This window comes from Spermophilus citellus (assembly GCF_964194105.1).
Source record: "Spermophilus citellus genome assembly, chromosome: 1".
NCBI classification, from domain to species: domain Eukaryota; kingdom Metazoa; phylum Chordata; class Mammalia; order Rodentia; family Sciuridae; genus Spermophilus; species Spermophilus citellus.
In genome coordinates this window covers 184,914,392-184,938,279 of record NC_138182.1, presented here as the reverse complement: position 1 = coordinate 184,938,279, position 23,888 = coordinate 184,914,392, and the positions used below count along the sequence as shown (strand labels likewise).

General features: G+C 35.7%; 1 protein-coding gene across 2 annotated transcripts in view; it reads left to right on the top strand.

Moving 5' to 3' along the window:
* Positions 1 to 23,888, top strand: part of RBM27 (RNA binding motif protein 27) — an 85,732-nt gene that overhangs the window by 16,070 nt on the left and 45,774 nt on the right. Inside the window, exons 3-8 of one of the 2 annotated variants that reach the window (XM_081291438.1) lie at positions 3,400 to 3,524; positions 16,334 to 16,425; positions 17,085 to 17,278; positions 18,059 to 18,319; positions 20,383 to 20,676; positions 23,006 to 23,140. In XM_081291438.1, the coding sequence (XP_081147564.1) occupies positions 3,400 to 3,524; positions 16,334 to 16,425; positions 17,085 to 17,278; positions 18,059 to 18,319; positions 20,383 to 20,676; positions 23,006 to 23,140 (1,101 nt within the window). Of the gene's footprint in view, positions 1 to 3,399; positions 3,525 to 16,333; positions 16,426 to 17,084; positions 17,279 to 18,055; positions 18,320 to 20,382; positions 20,677 to 23,005; positions 23,141 to 23,888 lie in introns of both variants that reach the window. The other variant, XM_081291437.1, reaches the window with a different exon arrangement.

Here is a 23,888-nt window from a genome sequence, read left to right as displayed (position 1 = left end):
CTCACTGTTATAAAAAGCTGCAAAAAAAACTGGAAATGAAGTTCAAGATTCATCTTGAACACAAACAATGTATGAGTATACCTTTTCCCCCACATCCTCTAACACTTACTATTATTTGTATTCTTTTTTTTTTTTTAAAGAGAGAGAGAGAGAGAGAGAGAGAGAGAGAGAGAGAGAGAATTTTTAATATATATTTTTTTTTTTTTTTTTTAGTTCTCGGAGGACACAACATCTTTGTTGGTATGTGGTGCTGAGGATCGAACCCGGGCCGCACGCATGCCAGGCGAGCGCGCTACTGCTTGAGCCACATCCCCAGCCCCATTTATTTGTATTCTTGATAATTGCCATTCTGACTGATATGAATGAAATCTCAACTTGGTTTTGATTTGCATTTCCTTAATTGCTGGAGATAGTGAACATTTTTTTCTTTTTCTTTTTAATATTTATTTTTTTAGTTGTAGTTGGAAACAATACCTTTATTTATTTATTTTTATGTGGTGCTGAGGATTGAACCCAGGGCCTTACATGTGCTAGGCAAGCACTCTACTGCTGAGCCACAATCCCGGCACCTTAAACATTTTTTTCGTATATTTATTGGTCATTTGTATTTCTTTCAAAAAGTATTTGTTTAGTTTTATGCACATTTATTTATTGGGGTACTTGTTTTTTGGGGATTACGTTTTTTGAGTTCTTTTTATTGTTGGTGGGATTGCAAATTAGTGCAACCACTCTGGAAAGCAGTATGGAGATTCCTTAAAAATCTAGGAATGGGGCCTGGGGATTTGGCTCAAATGGTAGCGCGCTCGCCTGGCATGCATGCAGCCCGGGTTCGAACCTCAGCACCACATACAAACAAAGATGTTGTGTCCGCCGAAAACTAAAAAAGTAAGTATTAAAAAAAAATCCTCTCTCTTAAAAAAAAAAAAAAATATATATATATATATCTAGGAATGGAACCACCATATGACCCAGCTATATCCCACTTCTTATTATATGTTCAGAAGTTCTAAGATCCACATACTGTAGAGATATAGCCACATCAATGTTTATAGTAGCATAATTCACAATAGTCAAGCCATGGACTGGGATTGTGGCTTAGTGGTAGAGTGCTTGCCTAGCATGTATGAGGCTCTGGGTTCGATTCTCAGCACCACATATAAATAAACAAAAAATAAAGGTCCATTGAGAACTAAAAAAATATTTTGAAAAATAGTCAAGCTATTAAATCAAACTAGGTGATCTTCACCAGATGAATGGGTAAAGAAAATGTGGTATATATCATTGTGTGTATCCACAAGACACTAGTTAAAAAAACTATAATATCAAAAAGATCAGTAGAGTACAGGGAAGGGAATAAGGGAAAGGGGGAAAAGAGGAAGTACTAGGGACTGAATTAGGGCAAATTATATTCTATGTTTTTATAATTATGCAAAAAAGAATCATGTTACATATATAATTAAAAAGAACCAATAAAAATATATTGCAAAAAATAAATAAGCATTTATCAAAAAAAGCTACAAAAGTTTTTAGTAATTCTTTAACCTTTAAAAATAATACACATGAGGAAGAACTCTAAATTTTATTTATTTATTTAATTAGTTGTAGGTGGACACAATATCTTTATTTATTTTTATGTGGTGCTGAGGATCGAACCCAGTGCCTCACATTGGTAGGCAGGTACTCTACCACTGAGTCACAAACCCAGCCCTATAAAAATTTATTTATTTTTAAGTATTTATTTTTTAATTGTAGTTGGACACAATACCTGTATTTCATTTATTCATTTTTATGTGGTGATAAGGATTGAACCCAAGGCCCTGCACGTGTGAGGTGAGCGCTCTAGTGCTGAGCCACAATCGCCAGCTCCCTAATAAAATTTATTTTAAAAAGAAGAGAAGAAACAGCCAGAAATTTACCACCAGAGACGAAATCACTGTTGTGTATAGCTTTCTAGATTGGCATTGTCTAGGAGAACTTTGTGCAATTGTAGATAATGATTTATATCTGTATTTTCCAGTTTAGTAGCCTTTAGCTATTTGTGGCTATTGAGTGTTTGAAATGGGTTTATATGGTTGAGAAACTGATTTTTAAATTTAATTTTAATTAATTTAAACCCAAATCTAAACAGCCACATGTAGTTAAGAAGTTGCCATATTCAACTATTGGATAGTGCACCTCTAGACTTATGTCTTTAATTGAGATTATATATTAAAACCAGGTGTGATGGTGTACCCCTAAGATTCTAGGGATTTGGAAGACTGAGGCAGGAGGATCACACATTTGAGATCAGCCCCAGCAACTTAGTGAGACCTTGTCACAAAATAAAAATAAAAAGGACTGGGGATATAACTCAGTGGTAAAATGCCTGTGGATCAATCCCCAGTATCTCCTCCCCAAAGAAGATATATCATGAGAATACTCTTGACTATTCTACATGTATCCCTATACCACCTATACTACATAATTTTGCCAGTTCTTACATCTTTGAGTTTTTTTATGTAGGTAAACATAAAAATATTGTAATGAGCTGGGCAGGGTGGCCCATACCTGTAATCCCAGCTGCTTGGAAGCTAAAGAAGGAGGATAAGGGGCTGGGGATGTGGCTCAAGTGGTAGCGCGATCTCCTGGCATGCGTGCGGCTCGGGTTCCATCCTCAGCACCACATACAAACAAAGATGTTGTGTCCGCCAAAAACTAAAAAATAGATATTAAAAAAAAATTAAAAAAAAAAAAAAAGAGGAGGAGGATAAGAAAGTTTGAGGCCAGAGCTCAGAGTACAAGGCCCTGGGTGCATTCTACATTGCTGTATGGTATAGGGGGAGGGAAAGAAGAAAGAAAAAAAATCTTATGTCTTTGAGGCTTGGTATTATCAGTACTCATTTTTTTGGTAGATGTTTTGTATTCTATTGTATGATTGTCCCACAATTTATTTTACTAGTCTCTTTTGGAAATTTGGAGTTGTTTCCAGTCTTTTGCTGTTTCATACTCCAAGAAATATTCTTCCATGGATATGGTTTGCATACATTTAGTTATGCCAGAGGGACTAAAAATCCAGACGTGAGCTGGTTGTGGTGTTGCACACCTGTAATCCCAGCTTTCTGGAGGCTGAGTTATGCAGATCTCAAGTTCAAGGCCAGCCTGGGAAAATTAGTAAGACTCTCAAAATAAAAAATAAAAAGGACTGGGGATGGAGCTCAATGGTAGAGCACCCAGGGATCATTCCCCTATATTTTGGGGAAAAAGAAACAAAATAAAACCTGGAAGTGGGATTCTTTGCTTTAAGTTAGGTTGTGTTTTTAGTGCCATCAGCAGTGTATGAAATTGTTTCTTTTCCAAACCTTGTTAACAATGTTTAATTTTTGTTTGTTTGTATAACACTTTAATATTATTTCTTCTCAGAAACTTCAGGTTTTGTGGATAAATTATTTGAAAGTCTCTATACTAAGAACTACCTTCCACCTTTGGAACCAGTTAAACCTGAACCAAAACCACTAGTCCAAGAAAAGGAAGAAATTAAAGAAGAGGTAATGTAAAATTATTCTTTTGCTTTGGGGAACTTCTCAAAGTATTCTTAGTTGTAATTTGAGCTTTTTAGAAGTAATTATCTATTGATTGATGTTTTTGTGTTTGGGGCATGGTGCAGATACTTAGGGTTTCTTGAAAATTGAAAAAATTTCAGAGAACTTATTTAGAGCTCAAAGTCATACTTGTAGAGAGGAATTCAGAGAAATCTTAAATCGAGTGACTTCTAGAAAAAAAATTTCATCAAATATGGATGTTTCGCTGAAAATAAAGTATTAATGAAACCTGGAAAGAAATCATTAGGTAAAGCTTTTCATATATGTAAAGAAGACATTTTTTTAAACCACATAGTTGTTTTAAATGGTTAATTCAATTATAAACATCATTGTCAATATTAGAAAAGCAAAAATGGCTTCACAATATTGACATATAAAGACTGATAATAGATGGATACCTAATTTTTTAAACCAAGATGGAAGTTTTAGAGTTCATTTCAATTCCTTTCATATATAGATAACATAGCATATGAGAAGAATGTGAATTCTTTAATGAGGCTGCATGAATTACAAAAGCAGTTCTACAAGTTACTTCTGTCTCACTTTTTTAATTTATACGTGAAAGCGGAATGCATTACAATTCTTATTACACATATAGAGCACAATTTTTCATATCTCTGGTTGTATACAAAGTATATTTACACCAATTCATGTCTTCATACATGTACTTTGGATAATAATGATCATCACATTCCAGCATCGTTTCTAACCCCATGCCCCTCCCCCTTCCCTCCAACCCCTCTGCCCTATCTAAAGTTTGTCTATTCCTCCCATGCTGCATCTCTCCCTATCCCACTATGAATCAGCCTCCTTATATCAAAGAAAACATTTGAAACTTGGTTATTTGGGATTGACTAACTTCACTCAGCATTATCTTCTCTAACTTGATCCATTTACCTGCAAATGCCATGATCTTATTCTCTTTTATTGCTGAGTAATATTCCATTGTGTATATTTGTCACATTTTTAATCCATTCATCTATTGAAGGGCATCTAGGTTGGTTCCACAGTTTAGCTATTGTGTATTGTACTGCTATAAACATTGATGTGGCTGTGTCTCTGTATATGCTGTTTTTAAGTCCTTTTGGTATAGTTCAAGGAGAGGGATAGCTGGGTCAAATGGTGGTTCTATTCCCAATTTTCCAAAAAAATTTCCATACTACTTTCCATATTGACTGCAGCAGTTTGCAGTCCCACCAGCAGTATATGAGTGTACCTTTTTCCCCACATCCTTGCAAACAGTTATTGTTGTTTGTCTTCATAATACCTGCCATTCTGACTGGAGTAAGATGAAATCTTAGAGTGGTTTTGATTTGCATTTCTCTTATGCTAGCAATGATGAACATTTTTCTTTTTTTTTTTTTTAAAGAGAGAGAGTGGGGGGGGACAGAGAGAGAGAGAGAATTTTTTAATATTTATTTTTTCTTAGTTCTCGGCGGACACAACATCTTCGTTTATATGTGGTGCTGAGGATCGAACCCGGGCCGCACGCACGCTAGGCGAGCGCGCTACCACTTGAGCTACATCCCCAGCCCCAAACATTTTTCATATATTTGTTGATTGATTGTATATAATCATCTGAGTAGTGTCTGTTCAGGTCCTTGGCCCATTTATTGATTGGGTTATTTATATTTTTGGTTTTTGACTTTTTGAGTTCTTTATATACCCTAGAGATTAGTGCTCTATCTGTTGTGTGAGGCGTAAAGATTTGCTCCCAAGATGTAGGCTTTCTATTCACCTCACAGATTGTTTCTTTTGCTGAGAAGAAACTTTTTAGTTTGAGTCCATCCCATTTATTGATTCTTGATTTTAATTTTTGCACCAAAGGGGTCTTATTAAGGAAGTTGGGGCCTAATCCCACATGATTGAGACTAGTGCCTCCTTTTTCTTCTTTTATATGCAGGGTCTCTGGTTTTATTCCTAAGTCCTTGATCCATTTTGAGTTCAGTTTTGTGCATGGTGAGAGATAGGGGTTTAATTTCATTCTGTTGCATGTGGATTTACATTTTTCCCAGCACCATTTGTTGAAGAGGCTATCTTTTCTGCAATGCATGTTTTTGGCACCTTTGTCTAATATAAGATAATTGTAATTTTGTGGGTTAGTCTTTGTGTCCTCTGCTCTGTACCATTGGTCTACCAGTTTGTTTTGGTACCAATATCATGCTGTTTTTGTTACTGTTGCTCCATATTATAGTTTAAGGTCTGGTATAGTGATGCCACCTGCTTCACTCTTCCTGCTAAGGACTGCTTTAGCTATTCTGGGTCTCTTATTTTTCCAGATGAAAATGACCATACTTCCAAAAGCACTGTACAGGTTAAATGCAATTCTGATCAAAATCCCAATGACATTCCTTACTTGGAAATAATTTTAAACTGACATAAGAATCAACATGAATAGTAACTCAAACTCCTATATGACATTTGCAAGGTATATTTATTGAAGATTTGCTCTGTTTGCTCTCTGCAGGTCTATATCTGTAACTTTTTATTGTTGTTGTTAGTGGTGGTGAGTCATAGATATAACCCTTCACCTTTTTAAAAAAATTATTATTATTTTTTTTATACTTGTAGATGGACAGAATGCCTTTATTTTATTTGTGGTACTGAGGATCGAACCCAGTGCCTCACCCATGTTAGGCAAGCACTCTGCTGCTGACATATAGCCTGAGCCCCGCTTCACCTTTTAACACATGTATTTCCTTAGAATAAGAATATTGTTCTTTCTGGGCACAGTGGTGCACACCTGTAATCCCAGTGGCTCAGAGGCTGAGATAGGAGGAGCTTGAATTCGAAGCCAGCTGCAGCTACTTAGGCTCTAAACAACTCAGTGAGATCCTGTCTCTAAATAAAATATAAAATAGGGCTGGGGATGTGGCTTGGTGGTGCCCCTGAGTTTAGTTCCCGGTACCTCCCCCCCCCAAAAAAAAAAAGAATAATATTATTCTTTTAAATATAATTCCATTATCAATTACATTAAATTTAACATCCATACAATAGTTTTTTTTTATTGGTACTGGGGATGGAACCCAGTGGCCCTTTACCCCATTGAGCTATATACCCAGTCCTTTTTTAAGACAGGGCCTTGCTAAGTTGCTGAGGGTCTCACTAAGTTGCTGAGGCTGGCCTATAACTTGCAATCCTCTTACTTCCTACCTCACTCCCTTGAGTCTTTGGGATTACAGGCATGTGCTACCATGCCTGGCTAGATTCACTTTTATTTGTGTACTTATATATTTATTTTTTGGTGCTAGGGATTGAACCCAGAGGTACTTTACTACTGAGCCACATCCCCAAGCCTTTTTAGTTTTTTAATTTTAAGACAGGGTCTCACTCAGTTGCTGAGGACCTCAATAAGTTGCTAAGGCTGGCCTCAAACTCAGGATCCTCCTACTGTAGCTTCCTGAGTCAATGGGATTGTAGGCATGCACCATTACTCCCAGTCTTTATTTGTATTTTTGAAGTAAATCCTGGTTTTTAATTTTTTGTCGGTTCTGGAAATCTAACTCACAACCTCATGCATACCAGGTAAGTATCCTACAACTGAGTCACATTCCCAGTCCAATAAATCTTAATTTTGAAAATTGTGAAAAATGAATATCATCTTCTATATAGAGCTACTCCATCTAATACTTGATGGCATTTCTTGTTTATGAAATTTAATTTAAATTGCATTAAATTCTAAAATTTAACTTAAATTTTAGAAACAAGAATTGCTTAAAAATAAATTGATGTTTAAATAAATTCAACTGTTATGTGAACTATTATTTATGTAAGAAATCATATATTAGTGCATAAATAAAATAGTTTAATGTAATTCTGTTAGCTAATGTCAAGCGGGAATGTTTGAAGCAGCATGTATCTTTGGCTAATTATCTCTTTTTCTGGTCTGTGGATGCAGTTACTGTAAGCAGGGTATGAAACAAATTTATGGACTGTCCATCTTAATTGTCTTCCCTGGTCCTCAGCTGCGTTGTACCATTAGGTATTTTATAATTATACTATTGATCACAGGAGGAACCAGGTGAAAGAATTGGATCATTGGTACAATTCTTCCTGATGCTGAAAAAAACAACAAATGATATATGCCATGATTTATGAAGCAGACCACATTTTTTCCTTTCTTCACCCCTTGTTTTTTCTTAATTGTGTTTTAGAGAAACTCAGTCATTTGTCCTGTGGAGTTTATTTACTGTCTGGGTTTAGCTGATTGTATTCCAATGGAGTAACACATCCTCTATGTTTAAATTGTAGAGAGAATGATTTTTAAATACAGTGTAGTGATTATATAGTTTTGCTGGTGCCACATCATTGCCATTGTGGCTGTATTTTAGTTGTGTGAATTAAATTGTCATCTCCTGGTCTGTTCACTCACTTTGAGATTTGTTTATAAGTAAGCTTCTGCATTAGATGTTTAGTTCTTGCAGATGACTTTATGTCACCTTTCTCAAGTGAAGGCTATGTTTGTGGTTTGAGAGCAACTTGTTTAAAGATAATAAGATGACTGGTTCTCTTTTTCCTTTGGTACTAGGGATTGAACCTAGGGGTACTTTACCAAGGAGGTATTATCCCCAGTCATTTATTCATATATTTTATTTTTTAAAAAAAATTTGAGACAGGTCTTGCTAAGTTGTTGAAGGCCTTTGATAAATTGCTGAGGCTGGCTTTGAACTTGTGGTCCTTCTGCCTCAGCCTTCTGAGTTCTGAGATTACAGGTGTGTTCCACCATGCCCAATTGTTCTCTTTTTATTTCTGGTCCCTCTTGATTGTTAGGCTTTAAAAGAAGCCTTAAACTGGGCTTGATGGCACATACCCGCTAATCCTAGCAACTCAGGAGGCTGAGGCAAGAGGATTGCAAGTTTGAATCCAGCCAGGAAAATTTAGCAAGACCCTTTCTTGAAAAGTAAAAAGGGCTGGAAATGTAGCTCAGTATAGTGCCCCTGGATTCTATCTCTAGTACTGTAAAAATAAGTAACAAAATAAATAAAGCCTAAATAAAGCTTTAACATTTCCATTATTTTCCAAAACCACTTTTCTATAATTTACTTGAAATAGTGTAGTTTTGTGTGTGTGTGTGTGTGTGTGTGTGTGTGTGTCTGTGTGTGTGGTGCTGAGAATTGAACCCAAGGCCTTGTGCATGCAAGGCAAGCATTCTACAAACTGAGCTATATCCCTAGCCCAATAACTTCTTTTTATAGCATTCATGAAATTAACTGTTTCTGAAACCTTTTCTATTAAATAAATCTAAAGTCCTCTCTATGTGTGAATATATTTTATAATTAGGAATATAAAAACCATTTTACTTTATGGTGCTTAGTGATTTACTATTTCTATTTCAGTTTAAAGAATGAGTTGCTTGGGGCTGGGGATGTGGCTCAAGCTGTAGCCCGCTCGCCTGGGAAGCGTGCGGCCTGGGTTCAATCCTCAGCACCACATACAAACAAAGATGTTGTGTCCTCCGAAAACTAAAAAATAAATATTAAAATTCTCTTTCTCTCTCTCTTTAAAAAAAATAAAATAAAAAATAAAGGCATTGTGTTAACAAAAACAAAAACAAAGAAGAATGAGTTGCTTGTTTTCATCCTTTATTACCATTTCATCTCTTAACAATTAATAAAGTGCTTCTTAAAGTAATCTGAGTGTCTTTTACTATTGCCTAACTCTTTTGGAATTTTTAAAAAATATTTTTTAGTTGTAGATGGTCACAATATCTTTATTTACTTGTTTTTTATGTGGTGCTTAGATTTGAATCCAGTGCCTCACGCATGCAAGGCAAGTGATCTACCACTAAGCTACAACCCAGTCCCTGAAAATGTTTTGATTCAGTATTTCTTTTTTTTTTTTTTTTAGTTTCTTTTTTTTTTTAATTTTATTTTTTTTATTGGTTGTTCACAACATTACAAAGCTCTTGACATATCATATTTCATACATTAGATTGAAGTGGGTTATGAACCCCCAATTTTACCCCAAATGCAGATTGCAGAATCACGTCGGTTACACATCCACAATTTTACATAATGCCCTATTAGTAATTGTTGTATTCTCTACGTTTCCTATCCCCTACTATCCCCCCTCCCCTCCCATCTTCTCTCTCTACCCCATCTACTGTAATTCATTTCTCTCCTTGTTTATTTTCCCATTCCCCTCACAACCTCTTATATGTAATTTTGTATAGCAATGAGGGTCTCCCTTCATTTCCATGCAATTTCCCTTTTCTCTCCCTTTCCCTCCCATCTCATGTCTCTGTTTAATGTTAATCTTTTCTTCCTGCTCTTCCTCCCTGCTCTGTTCTTAGTTGCTCTCATTATATCAAAGAAGACATTTGGTATTTGGTTTTTAGGGATTGGCTAGCTTCACTAAGCATAATCTGCTCTAGTGCCATCCATTTCCCTGCAAATTCTATGATTTTGTCATTTTTTATTGCTGCATAGTACTCCATTGTGTATAGATGCCACATTTTTTTTTTATCCATTCATCTATTGAAGGGCATCTGGGTTGGTTCCACAGTCTAGCAATTGTGAATTGTGTTACTATGAACATCGATGCGGCAGTATCACTGCAGCATGCTCTTTTAAGGTCTTCAGGGAATAGTCCGAGAAGGGCAATAGCAGGGTCAAATGGTGGTTCCATTCCCAGCTTTCCCAGGAATCTCCAAACTGCTTTCCAAATTGGCCGCACCAATTTGCAGTCCCACCAGCAATGTACAAGTGTACCCTTTTCTCCACATCCTCGCCAGCACTTGTTGTTGTTTGACTTCATAGTGGCTGCCAATCTTACTGGAGTGAGATGGTATCTTAGGGTGGTTTTGATTTGCATTTCTCTGACTGCTAGAGATGGTGAGCATTTTTTCATGTACTTGTTGATTGATTGTATATCCTCCTCTGAGAAGTGTCTGTTCAGGTCCTTGGCCCATTTGTTGATTGGGTTGTTTGTTTTCTTATTGTCTAATTTTTTGAGTTCTTTGTATACTCTGGATATTAGGGCTCTATCTGAAGTGTGAGGAGTAAAAATTTGTTCCCAGGATGTAGTCTCCCTATTTACCTCTCTTATTGTTTCTCTTGCTGAGAAAAAACTTTTTAGTTTAAGAAAGTCCCATTTGTTGATTCTTGTTATTAACTCTTGTGCTATGGGTGTCCTATTAAGGAATTTGGAGCCCGACCCCACAATCTGTAGATCGGAGCCAACTTTTTCTTCTATCAGACGCAGAGTCTCTGATTTGATATCAAGCTCCTTGATCCATTTTGAGTTAACTTTTGTGCATGGTGAGAGAAAGGGATTCAGTTTCATTTTGTTGCATATGGATTTCCAGTTTTCCCAATACCATTTGTTGAAGATGCTATCCTTCCTCCATTGCATGCTTTTAGCCCCTTTATCAAATATAAGATAGTTGTAACTTTGTGGATTAGTCTCTGTGTCCTCTATTCTATACCATTGGTCTACCCGCCTGTTTTGGTACCAGTACCATGCTGTTTTTGTCACTATTGCTCTGTAATATAGTTTGAAATCTGGTATCGCTATACCGCCTGATTCACACTTCCTGTTTAGAATTGCTTTTGCTATTCTGGGTCTTTTATTTTTCCATATGAATTTCATGATTGCTTTATCTATTTCTACAAGAAATGCCGTTGGGATTTTGATTGGCATTGCATTAAACCTATAGAGAACTTTTGGTAATATCGCCATTTTGATAATGTTAGTTCTGCCTATCCATGAACAGGGTATATTTTTCCATCTTCTAAGATCTTCTTCTACTTCTCTCTTTAGGGTTCTGTAGTTTTCATTGTATAAATCTTTCACCTCTTTTGTTAGGTTGATTCCCAAGTGTTTTATTTTTTTTGAGGATATTGTGAATGGAGTGTTTTTCCTCATTTCCGTTTCAGAAGTTTTGTCGCTGATGTACAGAAATGCCTTTGATTTATGCGTGTTGATTTTACATCCTGCCACTTTGCTGAATTCATTTATTAGTTCTAGTAGTTTCTTTGTAGACCCTTTTGGGTCTTCTAGGTATAGAATCATGTCATCTGCAAATAGTGATAATTTAAGTTCTTCTTTTCCTATTTTTATGCCTTTAATTTCTTTCGTCTAATTGCTCTGGCCAGTGTTTCGAGAACTATATTGAATAGAAGTGGTGATAGAGGGCATCCCTGTCTTGTTCCAGATTTTAGAGGGAATGCCTTTAACTTTTGTCCATTCAGAATGATGCTAGCCTGAGGCTTAGCATAGATAGCTTTTACAATGTCAAGGTAAGTTCCTGTTATCCCTAGTTTTTCTAATGTTTTGAACATAAAGGGATGCTGTACTTTGTTGAATGCTTTCTCTGCATCTATCAAGATGATCATATGGTTCTTATCTTTAAGTCTATTGATGTGGTGAATAACATTTATTGATTTCCGTATATTGAACCATCCTTGCATCCCAGGGATGAATCCTACTTGATCATGGTGCACAATTTTTTTGATGTGTTTTTGTATTCGATTCGCCAGAATTTTATTGAGGATTTTTGCATCTAGGTTCATTAGAGATATTGGTCTGTAGTTTTCTTTCTTTGAGGTGTCTTTGTCTGGTTTCGGAATCAGGGTGATGTTGGCCTCATAGAATGAATTTGGAAGAGCTCTCTCTTTTTCTATTTCCTGAAATAACTTCAAAAGTATTGGTATTAATTCTTCTTTAAAGGTTTTGTAAAACTCCGCTGTATACCCATCCGGTCCTGGGCTTTTCTTGGTTGGTAGTCTTTTGATGGCTTCTTCAATTTCATCCATGGATATTGGTCTGTTCAAATTGTGTGTATCCTCCTGACTCAGTCTGGGCAAATCATATCATATGACTTAAGAAATTTATCGATGTCTTCACTATCTTCTATTTTATTGGAATATAGGTTTTCAAAATAATTTCTAATTGTCTTCTGTATTTCTGTAGCATCTGTTTTGATATTGCCTTTTTCATCCCGTATGTTAGTAATTTGAGTTCTCTCTCTTCTTCTCTTCGTTAGCATGGCTAAAGGTCTGTCGATCTTATTTATTTTTTCGAAGAACCAACTTTTAGTTTTGTTAATTTTTTCAATAGTTTCTTTTGTTTCAATTTCATTGATTTCCACTCTGATTTTAATTATTTCTTGCCTTCTGCTACATTTGCTGTTGTTTTGCTCTTCCTTTTCTAGGGCTTTGAGATGAAGTGTGAGCTCATTTATTTGTTGGTTTTTTCTTTTTTTGAGGAATGACCACCAGGCGATGAATTTTCCTCTTAAAACTGCTTTCATTGTGTCCCATAGATTCCGATATGTTGTGTCTGTATTTTCATTTATCTCTAAGAATGTTTTGATTTCCTCCTTTATGTCTTCTGTAACCCATTGATCATTCAGTAACATATTGTTCATTTTCCATGTGATGTAGGATTTTTCCTTCCTTCTTTTATCATTGATTTCCAGTTTCATTCCATTATGATCAGATAAAATGCATGGTATTATATCCACCCCTTTATATTTACTGAGGGTTGCCCTATGGCATAATATATGGTCTATTTTTGAGAAGGATCCATGTGCTACTGAGAAAAAAGTATATCCATTTGATGATGGTTGATATATTCTATATATGTCAGTTAAGTCTAGGTTATTGATTGTGATATTGAGTTCTATAGTTTCTTTATTCAACTTTTGTTTGGAGGATCTGTCCAATGGTGAGAGAGGTGTGTTGAAGTCACCCATAATTATTGTGTTGTGGTCTATTTGATTCTTGAACTTGAGGAGAATTTGTTTTATGAATGTCGCAGCACCATTATTTGGTGCATAAATATTGATAATTGTTATGTCTTGTTGGTGAATGGTTCCTTTTAACAGTATATAATGTCCTTCTTTATCCCTTTTGATTAACTTAGTCTTGAAGTCGATTTTATTCGATATGAGGATGGCCACCCCTGCTTGCTTACGAGGACCGTGTGCGTGGTATATTTTTTCCCATCCTTTCACCTTCAGCCTGTGTATGTCTTTTCCAATCAGATGTGTCTCTTGGAGGCAGCATATTGTTGGATTTGTTTTTTTAATCCATGATACCAGCCTATGTCGCTTTATTGGAGAGTTTAAGGCATTAACATTCAGAGTTAGTATTGATATATGGTTTGTACTTCCATCCATGTTTGATTATTTATCCTTTTTTTAAAAAATTTAGTTTGTTTCTCCGTGATTATCTTTCCCCTCGCCCCTCTGTCTTTACTGAGGCACTTCCCACTGATGGTTTTGGTTATTGTTTTTCATTTCTTCCTCGTGTAGTGTTTTGCTCAAAATGATTTGCAATGCTGGTTTTCTGGCTGCAAATTCTTTTAACTTTTGTTTATCATGAAAGATCTTTATTTCGTTGTCATACCTGAAGCTTAATTTTGCTGGATACAGAATTCTTGGTTGGCATCCATTGTCTTTCAGTGTTTGAAATACATTGTTCCATGACCTTCTTGCTTTCAGTGTCTGTGATGAAAAATCCGTTGTTAACCTTATTGGTTTACCCCTGAATGTAATCTGTCTCCTTTCTCTTGTAGCTTTTAATATTTTCTCTTTGTTCTGTATATTGGATATCTTCATAACAATGTGTCTTGGCGTTGGTCTACTGTGATTTTGTGTGCTCGGTGTCCTGTATGCATCTTCAATTTGTATATCTGTTTCCTTTTTTATTTCTGGAAAGTTTTCTGTAATTATTTCATTCAGCAGGTTACTCATTCCCTTGGTTTGAATCTCTGTACCTTCTTCTATCCCGATGACTCGTATGTTTGGTTTTTTTATGTTATCCCATAACTCTTGGATGTTTTTCTCGTGATTTTTTTTACCAGCTTTTCTGAGTTGGCTAGACTGTTTTCAAGATGATATATTTTGTCTTCATTATCTGACGTTCTGGCTTCTACTTGCTCCACTCTGTTAGTGGTACTCTCAATTGAGTTTTTAATTTGGTTTATCGTTTCCTTCATTTCTAGAATTGTTGTTTGATTATTTTTTATAATCTGTATCTCCTGATAAAGATGCTTAACTTCTTCTTTTATCTGTTTATGTAATTCATTCTCAGTGTGTTCTTTCGCTGCTTGAATTTGCTGTCTTGTATCCTCTTTAAGGTTCCATTCCATCTGTCTAAGGTGTTCTTTGAGTTCTTTATATGACCATTTTTCTGATGACTCTAGGTCCTCCTGAATATTTAGGCTGTCCTGCATTGTTTGTACTCCTTTTCTTCCTTGCTTTTTAAAGCTGCTCATGTTACTTCTTGTTCTGTTTGACTGATGAGTTACTGTTTACTCCTATAAATTTATTAGATGCTTGGGAGGAAAGGTATTAGAAGGGAAGGGAAGAAGTCACTAAAGAGAATGAGAGTAAGCAGGTAGAATTCAAGGAAGGGGGGATAAGATAATTGAAAAGAAATGAAAAGACAAAAGAAGAAAAAGAATAGGAAATAAAAAAAGAAAAAAAAAATTTTAAAATAATAAAAAAAATTAAAATTAAAATTAGAAGAAAAAAAATTTTAAAAAAATTGTAAATAAAAATTTAAGAAAACAACAAGAAAGAAAAATGAAAATGAAAGAAAAACCCAAATCAAAAAAAAAAAGATAAAAGAAAAAAAAACTAATAAATACAGTCTTAGAGTTTGATTAACTTCTCTTCCAGTAGGTGGCGCTGTGCCCACCAGGCCAAGTTTCTCCTGTCAATATGCGGGAACCAATCACTGTGCAGCAGCTCCTCCTCCCAGACTGGGCGAGTCTCCAATCCTGAGTGCCTAGGGCCTCCTCTTGTGTCTAGTCACTTCCCACTTTTCCTCTAGCCAGGCCCCTCTCACGGGTGCCGCTCACCACAATACTGGCTACACGCCAGGTCTGCTGCTCCCGGAGCCCTGTTTCCATGAACGACTGGGCATACTCTCCCAGTTTGCCATTCCCTCAGACCCTAAGTTTGTAGAGCTTGGGACTGAGAATCCTCAGCGAATTTTACTTGCCCTCCGGTAGCCACGTCCCCGGTAGCTGGTGCAAGAGACCTCAGCTGTCAGCACTGGTGGGAGCGGTAGTTCCGCGCCGTGGGTCCCGCGCCACCTCTGATTCCCTCGGTCTGGCTATCGTGCTCACGGGAGAGCTGGGAGGGGCCCTTAAGGTTTCCCTGATGTGTGGAGAGGGAAGGCTAGGGAATTACACACCTGTAGCCGCAGGTTTCAATGAAGTTATCTCCTCCGCCGCAGTCTGATGATGTCAGTTCTCTGCCATGGTGGTATCTCTTGCAAATGGCGACAGTTCGTTTCCCTTTGCCGGGCGACCAAAGCAACGGGTGCGTCCTTACTGTCTTTCCCAAGACCCGTTTCAAACCTGTGGCCACTACCTATGAAGGCTCGGTAGGCATTTACCTCCATAGGATGAGAAGGGCTGACCAGTTGTTTCAGCAGGATGGATTAGTGCTGAGTCACAGCTGTTTGTCTGTGGGAAGCAGGCGAACGGGAGCTTGAATTCAGCCGATCCGGGCTCAGTGTGTGTTCTGAGAGGCCCAGACTGTTCGCCCCAGATCTACGTCAGCTCAGCATTGCCTAGTGATCCTGAGTAAACAGATTTAGGTTGTTTACGACTCCCTATGCCTGCACAGCTGAAGAGGTCAGGGACTTGATCTTTCTGCGCCCGCCGCCATGTTGGAATCCCCTCAGTATTTCAATATGTATATTTGTCCCCTCTTGTGCTAGAAAGATCATCAAGTGACTTTGTTTTGTAATTTTATAGAAGAACTGTTCTCATTTTTAATGAATGTTTTTATATAGGTTTTTCAGGAACCAGCAGAGGAAGAGCGAGATGGCAGAAAAAAGAAATATCCTAGTCCCCAGAAGACTCGTTCAGAATCTAGTGAACGAAGGTTTGTTTGTTTTTAATTAGGAACAGATTGATATTTTTTTAGTTGCTTTGTAAGGCGTTAAAAGGAGTTTTAAATGTACTAACTCCTCTCTCTAAATACATTAAACGGAAGAATGTTATTTCTCTTTCTGTTTTTTGTCTTTGTCTTACTTTCCATTTCTTTTATAAACAATCATTATTATGTTCTTTCCCCAAGAGCTCAGTGGGGTGGAAGCAGTCTCCTTAGAGAGTAATAAAGAAATGTTCCATTTGGTCAGGGGTGCTCAGTATTAAAATTATACATATCAGTTTTATATTACAGGTAGTCGTTTGCGTGTGGAATCAGGAACTTATCTTCAAAATACTGGTCTTTATTTAGGAAAACTTGTTTTTGAGCCTTGTTTCTATTTCATTTCTAAATTGCTCCCCCCCCTTCTTTCTATATTTTGGGTTCTTCTCTTTTTTTTTTTTTCATTTCACCCCACCCATTGGACTTGTGGTGGGAATGTTTTTTTCTTCTTATATGATAGATTAGAAGAATTATGTGATATCGTCTTACACTTTCCTATAAAAACACAAACGTTATGAGTTTGGATGACTTGAGAGTATTTCATATTCTGTTTTTGTTGGCAGACTTCACTTTTATAGCCTTTATATGGCTTTTATATCTGTGTATTATAGGACACGTGAGAAAAAAAGAGAAGATGGCAAGTGGAGGGACTATGACCGGTACTATGAACGGAATGAATTATACCGTGAGAAGTATGACTGGAGAAGAGGCAGGAGTAAGAGCCGGAGTAAGAGCCGAGGCCTGAGTCGAAGTAGAAGCCGAAGTAGGGGGCGCAGCAAAGACCGGGATCCAAATAGGAATGTTGGTGAGTAGACAGGAGGTATCCCCCTAAAAGTTTTATTGTTTACGTCATGGGGGTATATGAGAGTCCCTTAAAGCCAGATGTACCTTCAGTATGCCTAAACAATATAAAAACGAGAATTACCTCAAAAAACTGAATATTGATTTTTGTTAGAAAGATAGGGTTCTATTGGGTTGGAATCGTAGGCAATGAATTTATTTTTAAGATATCAAAGTACATGTCTAGACTTAAGTAATTTTGTGTAATTTTTAAAATGTCCTTTCATCAACAAAGCTATTACTTGAGGAAGAGGGTTGCCTGCCTTTGGTTTTTGTTGTTTTTTGCGAATATAATTGATTTATATCAATTGCCTAAAGTTTATAAAATTGAAAAGATCCTTATCACTGGTCTCCTAACTTGAATAATATTCCTATTAAATATCAGTAGAAGCTGACCCTTTTTCGTATTGTTGTTGATGTTGATATTATTATAAAAGATGATGTTTTACAAGTTATTGATCAGACATGTCACATTATTCATGTTCCAGCTTTTAGAATAAATTAACAAGAGCAGTTTGGAATATAGAAAGATAGCTTAGTAAGTTTACTCCAGTGTTCTCATCTTGCTTATTCTGTAAGAAAATAAGTTGATCTAGCTTTTAGGATAAATTAATAACAAGGGCATTTTGGAATACAGATAGCTTTGTAAGTTCTCATCTTTCCTTTCTGTGAGAAAATAAACAAATTCAGGAACGTAAAATGTGTGATTTCTTTGTTTCTTGTTTTTATTTTGTCTCTAAAGCAGAACACAGGGAAAGATCAAAGTTTAAGAGTGAAAGGAATGACCTGGAGAGTTCTTATGTGCCTGTGTCTGCACCACCTCCAAACTCTTCTGAGCAGTATTCCTCTGGGGCACAATCTATTCCCAGCACTGTTACTGTGATTGCACCTGCTCACCATTCTGAAAACACAACTGAGAGTTGGTCTAATTACTATAACAATCATAGCTCTTCCAATTCTTTTGGTCGAAACCCACCACCAAAGAGGCGATGCAGAGATTATGATGGTAAAAACTATGACCTTCTTTTATATTGTTCCTGAAAATATTTTAGTAAAACAAATATTGCCTATATTGCATAGTTTTTCATTGTAGCTCAGATTTTTGTTAAAGGGATGAATGAAAGAGTCTCTTTTGGGATATGCTTATATACCTGTTTTATATAGTGCTTTGGCTCTTGTCAAGAGAATATTTAAATTTGACCCTTTTTTTAGTTTTTATTCTTATTGTTACATAAACGTAAGTATACCATAAAATTTGGTAGATACTAGGAATTATAATATCTTTATATTGTTTGGTGCTGGGAATTTGTTATTAAGCACATTTAGAAATTTGATTTGCTGATTTTCCATTTGAATGAATGCATCAGCATGTGCGTATTTTATTTATTTTTATTATGGAAATAAATATTTATAAAAGTTGACAAAATATAATTGACCCTGAATATTCATCACCTTGTTCCAATAGTTACCAACTCATTAGTAATCTTGTTTTTATTTAGACCCTATGCACTTCTCCTTCGCTTGTATTATTTTAAGCAAAACAGAAACATCATAGCATTGTTGTCATCATCATTGTCATTATCATCATCATCATTATTATTTTGAGGTACTGAGGATTGAACTCAGGGCCTTGTGTGTACTAAGCAAGTACTCTCTCTACAACAGAGCTAAACCTCCATGCCCTCATTTTTCCTCTATATTGAATGCATGTATTTTTACATTTTATTTATTTTTAATGGGGAATAGAGTGAAATTATTGTTCAGGTGTTAAAAATCTCATTACTCCTGTTTCTGAATTTTCCTTCCCAAGACCAACTTAATGATGTCAGTTTCTTATATATATCTTTCTAAACATGCTCTGTGTATATGTATCTTAAACTTAATTTCCCCTACTTTCTTTTTTACATAAATGATAGTATTCTCTTCATACTTTCACATGTATTTTTACTTAGTATTTCTTAACGGTTATCCTGTATTAATACAAAAAGAATTTCTTCAATATTTCTATAGGCTTCTTATAGCTCTATCTGTACAAAAATGTGTTCAACCTATTATTGATGCATGCTTGTGATGTTTCTAGTATTTTTTTGTTACAAACAGTGCTGTAGTAAATACTACTATATAGTGCCTACTTTAATATTTTATTTATTTTTGAATATATTTTTATTTCTAATTGACAGTAATTATACACATTTATGGGGTAAAATGAGATTTCAGTTTATGTATATAGAATGGAATGGTCAGATCAGGATAATTGGTGTGTTTATCACTTTAACATTTATTCTTTGTGCTGAGAGCATTCAAAATCCTGTCTACTAGCTATTTTTTTTATTAGGTACATCTACTAGCTATTTTGAAGCATTCAATTATTTGTTGTAAATCACAGATATCTTGTGTTGTACATTAAAAGTTATTTCTCCTATCTAGTTGAATATTGTAAACCAAAAATTCAGTTTGCAAATACAGAAAGAATGGTTACTTTAGAATAACATTATGAAGATAGATTATTGAAATTAAGTCATCTAGTTCAATACATTTATCCCCTTTCCTCCACAAGCTTTCTCTAAATTGATATTTGTTTAAAATATCTGAGTTTTGCCTGTTTTGGTGTCGCATATCTGTAATCCCAGTCACTCTTGAGGCTGAGGCAAGCTTCACCAACTTAGTGAGACTCTTAGCAACTCAGCAAGACTGTTTTTCATTAAATAAAAATGAGCTAGAGTTGTGACTTAGTGGTAAAGTACCCCTGGGTTCAATTTCCAGTACCAAAAAAAACCTTGAGTTTTTATTATAAAAACTTAATAGCAAATGGTTTAATCTCATTGCACTTAGTAGCTTATTCTTCCCTGTTATTTGTTATCTCAACAAGTCAGTCTTATAGTATAAAAAGAAGAGAATACACCTTTTTCTGCTTCAAGGACATATGATTATTAGTAGAATGACACCAAGAAGACTTTAAGACTCCTTAGAGAAAACCTTCTTAAATCAGAATGGTGGATTTTTCAGGGATTTGTTTTATTTTCTGATCTGTAAGTAGGTCATAATAAGATTCTTTTTTTATTCTTACAGAAAGAGGATTTTGTGTACTGGGGGACCTTTGTCAGTTTGATCATGGAAATGATCCTCTAGTTGTTGATGAAGTTGCTCTGCCAAGTATGATTCCTTTCCCACCCCCTCCTCCTGGGCTTCCTCCTCCACCACCTCCTGGAATGTTAATGCCTCCAATGCCAGGGCCAGGCCCAGGGCCAGGCCCAGGTCCAGGCCCAGGTCCAGGCCCAGGCCCAGGTCCTGGCCATAGTATGAGACTTCCTGTTCCACAAGGACATGGTCAACCTCCACCTTCTGTTGTGCTTCCCATACCAAGTAAGTACATGCTAGTTGAATCCTTTTTTCTTTTGATGGTGAATTCTATTCAGAAGAAATTCCTCCTTTTGGTAAAATTGACACTGTTTAAACTGTTTGAAAAATAAAGTAATGATAGAATTTGGAATATATTCCCATAATTAAGATGCCATTGCTTCCTTTTTGCCATCCATTGTTGCATGGAATTATTTGTCATACCTTAGCAATGTAAATTTTGCTTATGGTAGCCTATCATATAGTGACTTATGGTCAGAATTTTGTTAGTTGATAGCAAGAGAGAGAACATGCTAGTAATTTAATGAAATTTTCCAATCTTAAAAGCAAACCTCTTCAAGAATATTCAAATGACATTTTAACAATTTTTATCGAAATTTTCAGACATACATGCTGTAGGAGAAAAATATATGCCCTACATGTACGTACCATCATCCAGCCTCAGTGATTATCAGTATTTAGGTGTGCCCCCCTCTCATCCCCCAGCCTTTTGGGTTGGTGGGTTTTTGCTCAAGTAAATTCCAAATGTCAAATCAGTTTACTAATTTGTATTTCTGTGTGGAATTCCTTAATAATAAAAGGGGATTTTGTTTGTTTTTGATATTAGAGATTGAGCCCAGGGGCACTTAACCACTGTGCCACATCCCCGGCACTTTTTTTTTTCCCTAGTTGTAGATGGACATAATGCCTTTATTTATTTATTTTTCTATGTGGTGCTGAGATTTGAACCCTGTGCCTCACATGTGCTAGGTAAGCACTCTAACACTGAGACACAATTCCAGCCCAGTCCCTGGCACTTTTTAAATTTTATTTTGAGACAGGGTCTCACTGAATTATTTAGGGCCTTGCTAAATTGCTGAGTCTGGCCTTGAACTTGCTATCCTCCTGCCTCAGCCCCTGAGTCGCTGAAATTACAGGAGTGCCACTACACTAAACAAAGGCTATTTTTGTTTTTGTTGCTTTTTAAGAAAAAAAATCAATATGTGAGTAAGAAATTTTTCCCAGCACCACACACACAAAAAGAAACATGTTTAAAAATGGACTTTTAAATAACATTCCATGTATGTATGATATGTCAAAATACATTCTACTGTCATGTATAACTAAAAAGAACAAATAAAAAAATAAAAAAACATTGTTAACAATTACTAGTATAGTAGGAACAGAGTTAGACTGTAAGATGTCATTGACAGAATGATGGCATGAATTATTTACATATATGCAAAAGTATGAGAAACATTTACTTGAGGACATTTTAACATAAGACTGGCAAATTATTTAAAAAAGTATTGCCATTTAACTTATTAAAGCTGTACTTTTATAAATTTTCTTTTTTTAAAACATTTTATTTTGGGACCTGAGATTTAACTCAGTGGTATAGCTTTTACCTGGCATATGTAAGGTCCTGGATTAATTCCCGAGCAACACACACAAATACACACAACATTTTATTTTGAAGTAATTGTAGATTCACAGGAAGTTGCCAAAATAGTTTAGCATGATCCTGTGTATAAATTTTATCTGCAGTATAATACTATAGAGAACACTTCAGAGTTGGTAACTGTTGGCAGAAATTTGGTCAGTACAAACGTGGTTTTTCTAACTTGGCATTTGTGAATTTTTAATATTGTCACACAGTTTAATAGTAAAGTTTAAGCTGAGATTTTATTCTCCAGATAATGAAATATTCTTTCTATGTAAAAATTCTAATATTAAAAGATGTTATCTCAATATAGGAACATATTGGTATAAAATTTAAACCCAAGAGTGTCATTTCCTCCAGTATTTTGCTATGAAAAATTTCAAGCCAACAGTTGAAAGCAATCTACTGTTACCCCAGAAAATTTCCTCAAGTTCCTTTCCAGTCATTCAAGGCAACCAGTTTTGTTCACCCTTGATTAGTTTTGCCTGTCCTGAAAAGAGTGTCATTTTAATTAATTATACAGCAGTGTTTAAACCTGCATATCTGAAATTCATTAATTCTATTCATAGCCCAATTAGATCTTTTTTTTTTTTTTTCTTTTTTCTTTTTTTGCATCTGAGATTGAACCCACGGTCACTTTACCACTCAGTCATATCCCCAAATCTTTTTCTATTTTTTATTTTGAGAAAGGGTCTTACTGAGTTGCTTAAGGCCTTGCTAAGTTTCTGAGTCTGGCTTTGAACTGGAGATCCTCTTTTGTCAGCCTCCTGAGTAGCTGGGATTATAAGCATGTGCCATCACGCCCAGCCCAATTAGAGCTTTAAAGTGTGAATATGTAAGTTAATACTAGTATAGTGAGCATTTTTATTAGGAAACATTAATACTCTACCTCTCATTTTTTGTAATCTGTAGGACCACCCATATCACAGTCAAGCTTGATAAACAGTCGTGACCAGCCTGGGACAAGTGCAGTGCCCAATCTTGCACCAGTGGGAGCAAGACTACCTCCTCCCTTACCCCAGAACCTCCTTTATACAGTATCAGAACGTAAGTAAACATTTGACTTAAAATTGCTGAGTTTTGTCCCATCAGTATAACTCTTTTATAAAATTAATTTCTATTTTTATGGACTATGAATTACAAAAATTATATCCACAAAGCAGTTTACTCTGATTATGCCAGATAGCCATAATTTTAAAAATTATTTTATTTCTTCTTATTTGTTATCTATGACAGCAGAATGCAATTCAATTCATATTATACAAATAGAGCACAATTTTTCACATCTCTGGTTGTACACAAAGTAGAGTCACACCATTTGTGTTTTCATACATGTATTTAGGGTAATGATGTCTGTCTCATTCCACCTTCTTTCCTACCCCCAATGTATAACCATATTTTATTTTATTATTTTTTTTGGTGATCTGGGAGATAAAGGCAAGGTCTTCTGTTTCGGAGAAGTCTCCCCTATAAAGTAGCAACATTTTAGTCTCTTCTGTATTTAAATAATTTAAATTATTGCTATAACCTCCTTAACATCTTTACATTTTGTTTCAAATCCCCTGTCCCCAACCGTACCACATTCTTTTTAGATGGTTCCTTTTTTTTTTTTTTTAATATGTTTTTAGTTGCCAATGGACATTTAGTTTACTTATGTATATGTGGTGCTGAGAATTGAACCCAGTGCCTCACACATGGTAGGAAAGCGCTCTACCACGGAGGTATAACCCAGCCCCCTAAGTGGTTCTTTTTTTTTTTTTTTTCAATATTTATTTTTTAGTTGTAGAGGGACATA